This window comes from Gallus gallus, chromosome 11 (genome assembly GCF_016699485.2).
Source record: "Gallus gallus isolate bGalGal1 chromosome 11, bGalGal1.mat.broiler.GRCg7b, whole genome shotgun sequence".
NCBI classification, from domain to species: domain Eukaryota; kingdom Metazoa; phylum Chordata; class Aves; order Galliformes; family Phasianidae; genus Gallus; species Gallus gallus.
This window is the reverse complement of record NC_052542.1, coordinates 17,545,796-17,560,084: the sequence shown is the minus strand read 5'-3', so window position 1 is coordinate 17,560,084 and position 14,289 is coordinate 17,545,796. Positions and strand designations below refer to the sequence as shown.

At 52.9% G+C, this 14,289-nt stretch overlaps 1 protein-coding gene and 1 long non-coding RNA gene across 2 annotated transcripts in view; one reads left to right on the top strand and one right to left on the bottom strand.

Moving 5' to 3' along the window:
- The first annotated feature begins 1,801 nt into the window (after nt 1-1,801).
- Nucleotides 1,802-4,505, top strand: LOC124417151. The gene is made up of 2 exons (XR_006931281.1): nt 1,802-1,832; nt 2,990-4,505. It is a non-coding gene; the product is annotated as an uncharacterized LOC124417151 (long non-coding RNA).
- Nucleotides 4,038-14,289, bottom strand: part of JPH3 (junctophilin 3) — a 42,763-nt gene continuing 32,511 nt past the window's right edge. The window contains exons 4-5 of the mRNA XM_015292658.4: nt 11,644-12,554; nt 4,038-4,999 (exon numbers count right to left, since the gene is read on the bottom strand). Coding sequence (XP_015148144.2) covers nt 4,919-4,999; nt 11,644-12,554 — 992 coding nt within the window. The 3' untranslated portion in view covers nt 4,038-4,918. The remainder of the gene's footprint in view (nt 5,000-11,643; nt 12,555-14,289) is intronic.

Below are 14,289 nucleotides of genomic sequence, written 5' to 3'. Positions count from 1 at the left end.
TAATCCTTTCACACATTGTATGAGAACCACTGTAGAGCCTGATGTGTGCAACAAGTCTCTTCAGTATTGGCTGTAGCAGGTTTGCTTTTTGTACGTGGAATCTCCCACTTCAGTTTTTTACATTTTGGTCAAGAAAGCAGTTGTGCTACAAAGCAACTCTTTATGACCCATGAAATGTCCTACCTTGAGGCTTGACAGCCTGTTGCAGTCTGGAACCAGCGGGCTCTCACACTCAAAAGGGATGGTTTTTATCCCTCCTTTCTTGATTCAGCCCTTCTCAAAGCATTTCTTTCTTTGCAGCAGATCAGTGCTGTAGTATCCCATCTGCTGTCCCTATGGACAAGTGTCTGTTGCAGCAAACAATTGATGACTTGAGTTGACACCAGAAGGCACTGGCTGTTCTTGTGCAGAAAGATCCAGAGTGCTGTGGGTATTTTCTTGGCGGGGGCATCACCAGGGAGCCAGCTTTCGGGTGAGCAGTGCTTAGCTCTACAAGGCTAGGATGTAACAAAGATTAAATAGAGCTGGCTGCCTGTGTGGTTTAATTGTCAACATAAAAACCCATTTGACAGGGAGGAGCCTTGTGTGCAAAATAACAGGAGAGTGCTGCCTTCCCATCACTCTTCATGCTGTGCTGTGAGGTTGGGATGAGCCTGCATAGGGTGAGGTTGGTTGTATGATCTGGTGCAGGTGGTGCTGATGGCCATTCTTAGGCTGTGTGATGAGGGGATGCTGCCATGAGCTCCAAATTGAGGCCTGGCTGTCAGCTCTGAGGAAATGAGACTGTAGTGCTGAATGGGGACAGCCTGCCTGGGGCCTGAAACCCCCTGAAGCTCACACAGAGTGCTCTCTCTGGAGCATTCGAAGCCATTGGACTTGAGACAGAAATTAATTCTAGTGCATCTACAGCCACTGCTCAGCAGAACAAATGAGACGAGCACAGCCAGCAACAGCCTCAAGATCTGTCTGGGCCAATCTTGTGCTGGTGAGCTTTGCAAGGCTTGGGAGCTCTGACTTGTTGATTGAACAAATAAAACCTCTGAAAAAAAAGGTAAGTTTGTTTTTTGTGATAGAAACCAAAGCAGGGATGCCTGTTCATTACCATTATATGAAGTGCTTGCAGAGGAGTCCAGAATGGTGTATTGGTACCTCGGTCTTCTGAACGTTGGCTGAAAGTCCACAGAAGCCTGCTGCAGACAGCTGGCAGTTTTCCATGGAGTAGATCTGGAAGGACCTTAAAGAAGGAGGTGAGTGTTTCACAGGCACGCATCAGTGCAGTGACTTGCCTAAAATGGAACCAGGGGAAGGGCTGGGGCTTGGTGGGGGAACTCCCACCATGTCTGTTATAAGAAGAGTTGTTCTTGTCTGACATGTGCAAAGAACAGCTTGTGCTTTTTCAATGTCTGAACAGAACACTCAGGTGAACTCCAATTATTCCTTTGGCATCTATCAGATCGTTACGTTTGCCCATCTTATTGTAAAGGAGGGAACGTGTCAACATTTACATAGCAGGAAGAGACCTCAGTTTATATCTGGAAGCAGTCAAGCTGTTGTTGGGATTTTCCTTGCGAGTTTGTTTTGTTTATTTTTTTCAGCTAAAAGGCAAATCTGAAAGCTAAGGACATCACCTGCTGTTATTTCAGGAAACTATTCAGGAATTCCTTTTCTTCTGGGCCACACACACACATTGCAACCCCACTGTAAGTAACACAGTGAAATGGGATTTTCTGTTACGTTTACATGCAGGGCTAGGGGGAAAGAACAGGGATGGGGGACTGCCAGCTGGAATGCAATCCACTTGAGAGGTTGCACAGAAAAGGCTGCAGGAGAAGGTAAGTGGTTTTGTGTCTGACTGCAGCTTAGCTTGCAACACGTGGGATTGCTTCTCCCCTCAGTGTGTTTGTTTTAGCATAATGGGGGCGTGGAAGCAAATGAGCTGTGGTTTATCAGGGAGCAGCCAGGGTAACTGGGCTGACCCAGAGCTCAGTGCTGTTTGTAGGTGGAAGGACCGTTCCTCCCATCCCTGCTCGTGGCACTGTGCTAACAGCAAAAAACAAGTTTGGTCGTACTGAATTCCGTGGGGTTCTGTGTCCCTCACCTTCCCAAAAGCTGCTGCTCACAGGTGTGCTGTCCTCGTAACCACCAGGGCAGCAGAGCCAGCTGGAGGGCTCGAGGAACTAACTGACCTCTGCTGCAGGATCACTAAAACACCACCACGGCCTAAAAACCTTCAGCTATTCATGCGCATCTGTTGGTGCGGACGTAAAACAGCAGGTATGGGCAATTCATGTAGATTTATGAGCTCCAATGATAGACGTTTTCACGTGCCTTGGGTAGGTATGCATGAATCCCGGGCTTGTAAGACAGAGAAGTGCTCTGAATTACCTCCCTCTCCGGGCTACTTCTCCAGAATATTTCTGGCCTTGGGCAAATGTGGAAAGCTCAGAACTAAGACAAATTGCTCAGCTCCCCGTGATTAATAAAGGGATCGTTAATTTTTAAGCATGTGGTGTGGGAGCCGATTAATATCAGTCTGTGACTGTCTCTTGTGCTGAACCTCAGCTTGACCAAGGATTTGTCCCCAGGAACAAAGAGATGGAAAATCAGAGTTGTGTTTGCTGTGCTGGGTTGGCATATAAGGCAAAAGCAGGAACGAGTGGGGTCTGCAGCTGGAAAAGCTACTCGTGAAATGAGTGCAACCTCTATGTGATGGATAACGAGGCATTTTTGCACTGTTTTATGCCTATCTGAATCTCAGCCTGTTTGCAGGGAAGTGTTTGACCCACTTCTATGGGATCCTTGTGTCATACGCTCAACGAACATTCATTAAAAACTTCTCCAGAGTCCTTAAGAAGAGCTGCAGCCAGCATTACAAAACACAGCACAGCACGGATGAGTGCCTAAGGCTGCAATCCCAATATATTGTTGTTGGGTTCATCTCAGGTGGGCAGCATCCAACCACAACGTATCGTTGTTGGGTTCATCTCAGGTAGGCGGCGACCGCTGAAGGGTGAAAAGAATGACTGAGGAGCGAAGAGGAAACACCAAGAAGTGATGAGGTGCCAGGAGGATGGAGAGCTATTGTGGAACACGCCATGGAAGAGGTTCTGTTGGTGTCCACCTGCCCTCTGCCTGAAAGGGAGCTGTGGAGGAAGGAAGGCTGCGACAGGGAATGAGAAAGACCATGTAAGGAAAAGAACTGAATTTAACTGGCACATGCTCTAATCCTTAGTTTATTTCTGGTTAAAAATATAGCAATCCAGTGCAGTGTAATAAGAAATCTGCTGAAAAGGTAGCAGAGAAACAGCTAAAACAGAAGCGAAGCGAAGCGGAGTCCGCTGCTCCCCACAGCATTGCATGTGGCACGCAGAGCAGGGCCCCCGTGGGTCACATCCTGCCTCGGGGGCACAGGGTTGTGTCCTTGGCCATGGCCAACCCAAACCGTGTCAGTGGGGGCTGGGAGGAGACGTGGCAGGGCAGGGGAGCACAGGGGACCGGGCGTGGGGTCATCAGCCTTTACCAAGCCAGGACCACACTCCTGTGATTGGGACCATAACAGCTCAGAACAGGGATACGGCATCTTTAATGAGTATGCATTATTATCGGTGGGGAGAGGGGAGGGGAGAAAATCAAGGCAGGCATATTACAAAGATGGTATAAACAAACAAATTAAGTGACATAGAAAAGAAAGAAAAGAATACATCCTTAGAGGCTGCCATTGCCAATGATGTTGCTTTTTTCTTTTTTTTTCCTCTTTTTTTCTTTTTTTCTTTCTTTTTTTTTTTTTTTACAGGGACATGTTGGAAGCTGGAATATACATCCTGCATTACAAAGTGCAAAATACTACATGCTCAGAGCCCAAGCATGATGTCTGAAACAGTCCACGGCAAGATGTAAGAGACAAACCCACCACCCTCTCCCTCCTCTCTGGGACATGCTCCAGTGCCCCTCCCCAGGTGCCTTGTAAAAAAAAAAAAAAAAAAAAAAAAAAAATTAATCTTATTTTGCTTAATTTTACTATTATTGATATATTCTTGTTTTTGTACTAGGTGGGTCGGAATCGAGCCCTCTCTCGCCGCCCGTCTGCTCCCCGGCATCTCTGTGCATGTACGTGGTTGGGATGGGATGCTCAGCTCCACTCGTGTCGCTGGAGATGCCTGCGTGTGGTTGGGGGCCCTGGGCATGGTACCAACCCAGAAGGAAGAGCTGTGAGCAGCACTCAGCCCTGGGAGGTGTGCCAGCCCTGCTGCGTGGGGAGGGGGTAGGAGGGGGCAGGAGTGTTCCCCCATGCCCTAAGGAGTTCTACAAAGACACGGATTGCAGCTTGGTTTTTGACAATCCCATCCTTCACATCCCGGCAGGGCTTTGGCCTTCCTGTGCTCCTCTCCTCCGTTCACAACCTGCTCTGGCTTTTGTCTCCTATTTTCTCTATTGTGAAAGCTGTCGGATCCCCCCCCAGGAAGCTCAGCCCGGAGCATCCCGGGATCCACACACCCTCACACCCATCCCCTCCTCTATCCTCTATCTCCATTTGGGGTTGGTCACTATTGTTATTGGGGGAGGGAGGGGGGGGAAGGGAAATGAAGTTTTCTTATTTTGTTGTGGGATTCCATCTCATCCTTTCCGGTGTTGGGGGGGCAGAGTGTTGATAGCATTTTTTTGCCATGCCACACAGCATAGTGTTATACAAGCAAAGAATTTTGGCTAAAATCCAAAAAACATTACCCAGGAAAAAAAGGCAAACTGTGAGTGAGACTCAATCGTTGGTTGTTGTTCTGTGAAAAGACTTGGAAATTGTCGTAGGACAGTTCAAGTTATGATTTGTTTCCCTTTTTTGTTGTTGTTTTTTTTTCCTTTTTTTTTTAACCCCCTCATTCATACATGTAACTGTTAGTTTTGCAAACAAGACAGTCTTGAGTTAGATGAAAAAGTTAATAAACAAAATGGCGACTCCAATATTTAGTAAGATCACCATGACTACCAAGATGGGAGCTGAGCCCTGCAAGAGAAAGAGAAGGAAAGGAGTTAGAAGGAGCCCAAAGCACTGCAGATCCCCACCCCTCCTGCTGGGACATCTGCTGTCCTATGGTGGTGACAACGCCATGTGGGTCCCAATGAGCGCACCCATCTACTGCAGTGTTATTTGCTTATGGACTCTGCCATGTGGGTCGTGTGCATGGGAAAAAAGGCTTTGGAAAAGACCCGGTAGCAGTTGAGGGGGTAACTGAAATGAGAAATAGTAAAAATAAATAAATAGAAATGATTGAGTTGGGTCTTAGAGCTGTTGGGGATGGTTTGGAGGAGTCTGCAAAGGGATGCTTTCCAATGATTGCAGTTGTTGTACAGACATCCTGCTGACAGCGAAGGCTGACCCACTGCTCTGCAGCAAGGCAATGTTTTGGACAGCTCTAATGATCTTTTCTGGGCTCCACAGCAGATTCTCTTGGGGGGGTTGTGTGGGAGCACCTGCCCAGGGTGGCACTTCCAGCCCGGGACGAGCATTGCGTGAGCTGCTTCTGTGAGTCCCCTTTGCAGCTGCTGAGGGTGTTGTGTCTGCTGGACCCCAATGGGGCTATGGGCAGAGACTACACCACATTCACTGTCCTAAAGTGAGAGCAGGTGTGTGTGCAGGTAGGTGGCAGCTATTTCTCGGCGTCGCTGCATCCTCATCTATTCTCACTGCTGCAGAGCTATGCCAGCTCTAACAGCCTGCAATGGTGCAGATGGTTCCCCTGTGCTCTACCAGAGCCCCTGTGCCCATTTGGGTGGCACGGGGCAGGGTTGGGCACACAGGGAGGAAATCCTTGCACCAGTGCTGCTGGAAGAAACGCTCCGTGCCGCACACAGTGGGTTCCTCCTCTGAGCAATCTGATTCAGTTTGCATTGGGAGTGGGTGGGAGCGAGGATGCTGGAGCTTGCTGGAAAGGCATATCTGTAGCTTAGCAACAGGGTCAGAGGGAGCTGAGCAGAGGGAGGGATGGCAGAGAATGGCTGTTGGCAGCCAGGTACCCCGCCTGGCTGCTCCCAGCCACCTCCACCTGCACTGCCTGAGCTTGGGAGCCACAACCCAGCCCTGCTGCTGCCAGGTGCTGCAGTGCACGATTTACTTTTGGGGTTTTGGCTCCATGGCAGAAGATTGTTGGGTTTTGTGATTTTTGAGCTCGTGTCAATGCAATAACAGATTGTGAGCGGCGATCGCTGCTGTTGTTTCTGTTGGCAGAGCAGTGCGGAGACGCAAAAGGCATTTGGTTCCCTCCACCTCTGAGCTGTGGCTGCTCCCTGGCACACTGACATCAGCTGTGGTCCACACACAGCTCTGTGTCTGGGCCAGAGGGCAGTGACCATTTCTGCCCTGCTCTGCCCACGAGGTTGCTTTGATGACACACACTCAGGATGCAAACTTATCCAGCAGTGCCATGAGCCCATGCTGCTCCGGGTGTGCCCTCCTCCTGACTAAGGGCATGCATAGGATTCCCAATTCTCTGACATCTGAGCTTTATCCTCACCTGGGGCTAGACCCAGTGCTCTGCCTCACATTACAGCCCTGTGGTATGCTGGGGGCTGAGGCTTGAGGGGGGATTTATATGGGTGTGTAGGAGTCAGCCAACCAAGCTCACACCTGCTGGCACCAGCAGCACCTGGGTCCCTGTCTATGAATGTTTTGCTCCACTCTGCACCTGTTTGCATCTTGCATTTCAGTGCAGAGCTAAGAGTCTACGCTTGCTTGCTTTGCCGCTGTATAGCTGGGCTCTTCCCCGTTTGCTGGCAAAAGCAAAGCCCAGAAATAGGATGAGCAGGAGGGGAGGGCCCTTTGCAGGCTGAACAGCTTAAAGCCTGCAGTCCCGTATCTGCAGCTTCTGCCTCCTTTTTCCAGGATCCTCTCCCCTCCCAGCAGTGCTCCCAGGGCTGCTACCTGCTGCCCCCACAGTGCATCCCCTAGCAGGGCTGGAGCCCTGCTTGCAGTAGCTTTGGGACACTAAAGCTTCTGTTTTAGCTCCAGTTACAAATCCTGCTGCACTTCACCGTGCTTACATCTGGCTTATTTCTAGCTCGTCAAGTCTTTGTGCCTTTGCCTCTGTTCAGAGCAAGCACTTGCTCTTCTTTTGGAGGGCAGGGATGTCCTGAGTGCTGCTTCATCTGCTTCTGAGCTGTGATTCCTTTTTCCTCAGCCCGGGATGATGGGCAAATTTCATCAGCACTGCAGCTCTGGGGCACAGCTTTATAATAAGATCCCCAGGGCTCCTTTGTGGGAGGAGGAAAACACCTGCCAAGGATGGGTGAGGTGTGCAGATACCAGCAGGTGATTGATGGAGCTCCTGCAAAGGCAAGGATCAGCTCTGGGATCTCCAGGCTTTCCTCCTGAGTCGAGAGATCCCAACCCTTGGAAATGCCATAAAGTGAACACCCCCTCCTTATGGCCCAGCAGTAGTTAGTGGTGCTCAGAGCCTCTCTGTGAGGCAGCAGTGATCTCTATGGACGCTTCCATCACTTTGGGGCATCTTTTGGCACCACCACTCCTGCCCCATTGCTTTGTGTGTTCCGTTGGCTTTATTTCTCCTGTCACTGTTGTGTAGCAACTTGAGCCTTACTGGGAACACACGGGACAGCTGGTTTACAAATTAATTATGCCACAACCGTATTTAAGTATTAACAAACCATTATTATCAGTTATCGCAGGGGCACGAGCTCTATCTCTGCCATGGAAACCATCATGCAGGTTACCTAGGAATCCCTTTGGGATCTATTAAGTGTAATTACCAAGGACTTGGATCAGCAGAAAGCATACGGGCATTGTTTTCCAGCCTCAGCACTATGAGAAATGCTGAAAACTTCGTGGCTGGGTGATGTTTGTGCTGAACTGTCACCTAATTGCCAGGAATGGGATGCTGTGACACAGCTCAGGAGTGCTCAGCAAGGGGAGAAGAGGGGGGGGGAGGGGGGTTGGCTTTGGTAAGGGGCTGGTGGGTTCAGGATTTTGGTGTTCTTTGGGGCAGGAGGTGGCATTTGGTCTCAGAGCTGGAAGGGGTGTGGAGGAGAATCCAGCAGGATGGCAAAGGGAGCTGCACTCCTCAGCTCCGTCCGAGGGCCCTGAGACAGAATGGGGGGGAAAGGGGCGCTGCCAGGTTCAGCATCACAGTGCTGTCTGAACGTGATCTGTGTCGTGTTGGCGTAAGTGAAGCCTGCACGTGGAAGAGATCAGAGGAAGAACAGATTTAAGAAGCGAGAAACCCCGACTTGGTGCAGGCAGCAGCGCGCACTGCAGCCCAGCCCTGTGCCAGCAGCTGCCCCCGAAGGGTGACAGCCACCAGGTGCAGGCAGGGCGGTGCTGCTCCTCACTGCCCCGCAATTACAGCTCGTGATTGTTTGCAGCTGTGTGTGTGTGTGTGTGTGCTGGGCTGTGCCCACCTGGGCTTGGGCTGCAAACCTGCGGGGGAGTTTGTTTCAGTGAGGGGAGGGAAGCAAGGAAAATCCCAACGATGACCACGTTAGGAGAGCTGGGGGGGCTCCTGGGGGGGGGGAAGGAAGGAAGGGAAAATAAGAAAGGGGAGAGGATGCAGCGTTCAGCCCCAGGGGTGCCAACCAAAAAGCATCCCCGGGTGGTACTGCTCGCAGCGCCCGGAGATGCAGGCAGAGCTTTGCCATCTGCTGCTTTAACCGAAACGCGGGGCTGGGGGGGGTCCGTGCGATCCGCCTTCCCCACGCCGCCGCGGTGCGGCTCCGGCAGAGCCGGCTGCACATTGGCTGCCTCCTCCCTGCTCTCCCCAGCGACAGGGAAACCTGCTCGGAATACATGGGTGGGAAATGCGCAGGCGGCGGGCGGGGGGATGCTGCAGCTCCTGCGTCCTCCTGCCTGGCGGGGGGGGGGGGTCTGTGCTATCCGGAACCCTGCAGACGGTTGGCAGACCTCGTGCCCGCCCCCCCGGGGGCTGCTCGCCCTTTGCGATAAGAAGCAACGCCATCAGCACGGGCTGCGACCGCGGAGATGGCATCTGACAACGGATGGGGATGTCGGGAGCGGATGGGGCTTTTCTTTTTTGCTTGCTGCCCCACTATCAGGCTTTCTCAGTGGGATGAGATGGGGGGGATTTTAAGGAGCCAAGCACCCAGGCTGCTCGCATCCTGCTGCCTTCTGCCCCTGAATGGGGACAGGCAGATGGGGGCCCCTCCACACAGCCGTGCTGGGGACCCGCAGCCCTGAAGCGTCCCTGTTCCTTTCTGGGGGCTGCAGATGTTCGGTACCTGCAGAAAAGGGTTGTGTTCTTTTTTTCTTTCCCCCTCAGTCCTAAAAATACAGCGTGTTTCTCGCCAGCGGATAAAAGGAGCTGCTGGCGTCTTAGAAACCTTTCCCCTTCCAGCAGCTCAGCAATTCCCTTCCTCCTTTCCTGTTTTAGGCCGTCTCAAAGGCTCCAGGAACCCGCTCAGACACAGCCTGAGCTCCGTGCCTCGTGGCTCTCGGGGCCGGAATGGACAGCGATGTCTGTGTAAGTCCCTTCAGCTGACAGCGCTGCTCCCAGCGCACTGCTTCGTGCTTTCCTCCAGCTGATGGCCGGTATGGGCTCATTCTCTGAGCACACACGCAGATCGGGCAGCTCCAGGTGTGATATTTTGCTGTGACCCCCTGATAGCAGAGCACCGAGCGTGGAGCAGCGGCCTCAGGGAACGGCCTTACAGGAGAATGGAAACCAAAGGAACCCCAGCTCAGAAGGGCTGAGGGGAAGGGGCAGGCGAGGTCACAGCAGTGCTGGTAGGATGGGACACGGGGGTGGCACATGGCTGCCCCTGCTCGCCGCCCCACGCTGCTGCCCAGCCGCTGCAGCCGCCCCTGCTAGCACACTGCTGTTCCCGCTAGAACAAATTGTTGCTGGCGTTGTGGGTTATTTAAATCTGCATATTATCCCTTCCTCTGTATTACATTAGCTTCCTCCCAAACCTCCGCCATCTGTTCCACCCTCGGTTATGAATGTGAGAAAACTGAACATGCTGCTTCGCAGCTACAGCACTTCAAAGGACGATGCGCAGCCTAATGGCTGTTCTGGGTCCCGCCCGGCCTTCACCCCAAATTGCCATCGCTGTGATGCTGCCTTAGGATCTGTGCACCCGAAGCTGCAGCTCAGCGGTGCGTGCTCACACTGGGAGCACTGGTTTTGCCCGCCTGGCAAGCTGCATCCTGCAGTCCACCAGCAGACACGCTGCCTTCAGCTCCTCTGAAATGCTGTGTGGGTGCTTTGGAGCCTGCGCTGAAGCTTGCAGGATGGATAGGAAGGCAGAAAGCCACAGGGCTGCGTGTGGGGGTGATTTATCGCAGCAGGCCTGCAGCATCCTGGCTGCTCACGGGCTGAGATGCCACTGTTTCCTTCTCCCACCCGTATGCTCCCATCCTCTGGCAGCACAGGGCGCATCCAGCCCTGCCTGACTCAACGAGGGGATGTTTGGAGTGGCGCTGACTTCCCCGCCGCCCCCGTCAGACCACCAGCACCTCACCCAGCACTGCAAAACACGGGGGGGAAGGGAGGCAGCTGCTCTTGGTGTGAGTCCTGCAATCATCAAACACAACGGCTGGGAAGGACCCGAGAAATCGCAGAGCTCGGCTTCATCCGAGCTGTACCCGAGCTGCAGATGCCCAAGCTGCTCTCGCACCACCTCCTCCCTCCCAGCCACCAGGGAATCAATCCCAGCCCTCAACTCACCAGCAGTTGCTAATGGCTGACCCCTGCCTCTTCTGCTCGAATTTAAGCCCATTAATTCTGTTCAAGAACAGATTATTGCTTTCTACGTTGCAGCAGCTGATATGCTTGAAGGTTGCTTTGTCTCCTCTTCTCTAGCCTGAACAACTCCAGCTCTGCCCAGCAGCCATCTCCAATGAGCCCCTCTCATCCCAAAATGAGGAACCCACGGATGTCCCATGGGCTGTTATCCAAGTCCCACAAGCTGTGCTCCTGCTGGAAGCATTCTCTTGCTCTTCTCCCTGACTTGTATTGCTCCTGGCCGGCCCATCACCCTCGTTGTAGTTGCCCATTGCTTTCCCTGCCTGAATTGCATCCACCTGCCTGCACTGACTGATCCCAACCCATTTGTGACATGCCCTGCTCCACCTGGGTCAAGTCCCCGGTACAACACGGTAACAAGGCCACTGCTTTGGCATCACACAGCAGTGGAGAGGTGCTGCAGGTCAATGCAATGCCCAACCACCAGGACTTGAGCAGGAATGCCTTGTCACACCCTTGGGTCGTGTCATGCTCCTGGGTCACATCACGCTCTTGGGTCACGTCATGCTCTTGGGTCATGTTGCAGTCTAGGGTTATGCATCACCCTTGGGTCACATCATGCTCTTGGGTCATGTCACACCATTGGGTCAATGTCACATCCGTGGGTAAGGTCACACTCTGGGCCGGCATGAAGTTCTGTTGCTAAAACCCAACGAGGAAGCATCACCAAAGCCCTGCCTGCCCCCCACCTTTCCTACCAAGAGAATCTGCAGAGGAAACCCCACATCCCCTTCCAGCACGTACTCTAATGCAGCAGGGGAGAGCAGAGGGGAGGTTCCAGACACAGACCCGTAGCAACGAGGACTCATTGCAGCCCCACAACAGCTCTGTACCAGCTTTCTCCGCCAGACCTGAACACACAACGTTGCCTACTTACCGTACTGGATTTGAGCGCATCCCCACTGTCCTCTTCAGATTCTAGTGCAACAGGTAAGGATTTCTGTGGCGGGGAGAAGGTTAAGTCCCACCTTAGTAGCCGGGGCTCAGCTTTGTCCCCAAATCTCAGGTTTTCCAGTTTCTGAACCGTAGGCTCGGCAGAGGAAGCTGGCCTGAAATTCTCTTTGTTCTGGGACTTAGACCTCAGTCTCTGAACCCCGAAGCCCCGCTCTTCCCCGCGGTGGTCGTCAGCCATGCTCCTGCAGGCTCCCCCTTTGCTGTAGTGTCTTTTTTGGGTGTGAATCTCTTGCATATAAGAATCCATCCTCATGAGGGGCTTCATCTCCATCTCGTAATTGCTCATCTTCTCCTCGTCTAGCTCAAGCAGCTTGGAGCTCCCTGAGCTGTGGTTGTGGGACCTGTGGTGGGAAGTCCAAGAAACCGTGGCTGGGGAATCTGTCCACCTCTCTCTTTGCTTGTGGTTGGAGGCCGAGTGTTTGTGCCCTCCGCTCCGCCCTCGGTAGTCTTCAGGGACGTTGGCCGACCCGCTGCGCAGCGTCCCGCTTCGCACGCCGCGCGTCCCGCCCGCCTTCTCTTCGCTCCAGCTGTTGGGTCGCAGGTAATCCCCGCCTCGCCCCTCCAGCAACATCTGGATCTCCCCACCCCTCTCTTCGTCCACCGAGACCTGCCTGGAGAAGTGAGCGCTTTTGTTCCTGCAGGAAGGGCCCAGCGGCGGCGTGGAGGAAGGGCTGGCGGGGAAGCTCTGCAGAGGGCTGTCCTCCGGGGTCAGGTCGGACGGCGTCGTCCCTTTCCTGTAGAGCTCGGGGCTCTCCTGCTGCAGCGGCGTGCCGGTGGAGAGGACCTCAATGTCATCGCTCGAGTTCTGGCGTTTGGGTCTCTGGCATTCGAGCCCTTTTCAGGGAGCGGTTGAAGGGGAAAAGAGAGAGGGAGGGAAAGGAGACAGGATTATTTCTGTTCGATTTTTTTAATGACAAAGAGGAGGGATGAGCGTTGGGTGGCCGGGAAGCTACGGGGCCCCGTCAGGACTGCAGCAGAGAGGTGCCGTGCACAACTCGTGCCACCAGACCGAGAGCAAAGGCATCACACATCGAGCCCGAGGAACACCAGCTGGCTTCTCCCTGGGGATGGGCACCTCAGCAGCAGCTGAGTGTCTTCTGCAGGTGGCCAGCAGGAAGCACAGCACCTCTCCGGACAGCTGAAAACCCTGAGTTGCATTAATCCTTCATGAGACACTGAATTATTTTGGAGGGGTGCAAGCCACCAGTGGTTAAGCCTCGTTTTACCCTCTCAAGGCATAGCTGTACTCAGCTAAAGCCGTGCTAAATTACATGAATAATTTGATAAATATATTAACTGCCTAATGCCCCTGAAATGCGTCTAATTGCAATTGCCATGGCTAGACAAGAAATGAGTCTCAAAAAGAAGAACTCAATTTCTTACCATGGTTTAAAAATAAACACTCGGGAGCTCCTGCTCTAATCTCTGTGCTTCCTCTGAGCCGTTTGCTCTCGTGCAACTTCTTGGGGGGCTGTCCCTGTGCCCCCCATGATGTGATCCCAATACGTACGGGAGATGCTGATGGATGTCCCCACCGGAGGACTTGTGGGGGAGGCCAGCAGGAGAAGGGCAGCTTGGAATTTTCCTGCTGAAGTAATTTCTCAATGGGAAATAGGGCTCCTAATTTGTTTTCTTTTCTGTGTTGTTTGCCACAGGAAACTCTGTTTGTGTTTTGGGACAGTACTCAAACATCTCGCTCCTAGTTGGTTTCCCTGTGAGTCTGTGGGAGAATGGGTTTCCAGGGTTTATCTGGGGTCCCCAGGCGATCCTGGTACAGCTGGGAAATGGAATGAAGGAGAAAGGTAGAGCTCAGCGCTCTGTTTTTGTGCAGAGTAACTCCCTGAGAGTCCTGGGGAAAATACAGGCAGGTGGGCTGCTGGGAGCTGTTCCCAATCCACGTCCTCCTGGCTCACACATGGAAAACTGAGGTGGGGAGGGAATAAACGGCTACGTTTGGGAAAGCTGCTTGTATGGCTCAGATGCAGCCAGCTGTTGGAGCAGGCTCACCTGGCATTTAGGTCTGTAGAATCATTCGGGTTGGAAAAGACCACTAAGAGCACCAAGTCCAACGCAACCCATCCCACTGTGCCCACTGACCACGTCCCTCGGTGCCACATCTCCATGGTTCTGGATCACCCCCAGGGACGGTGACCCCACCATTCACTCCCTGCTCAGCCTATAGCAGAGCCTGACTGCTCATTCAGAGGAAGAAATTGTTCCTAATATCCAACCTGAACCTCCCCTGCTGCCACTTAAGACCATTTTCTCCTGTCCTCTGGAGTATCCCTGCTTGTCTCAGGCTGTGAGCAGTCTTTCCCTGTGCAGCTCTCCAGGGTTCTCAATGGAGATGCAAGGACTTGAAAGCTTCCCATCAGCTGCAACCACCCCAACGCCAGCCTCAGTCTGCTCACAACTCTGCTCCATCCCCTTCACACCAGCCCAAGCTCTCATAGCCACCCCAAGCCTTGTGATAGAGGTGAGAAAACCCTACTACGGTCCAGCATCCTCACTCTAGGATCATAGAATCATTAAGGTTGGAAAAGACTGCTATGGCCATCAAGTCCAACCA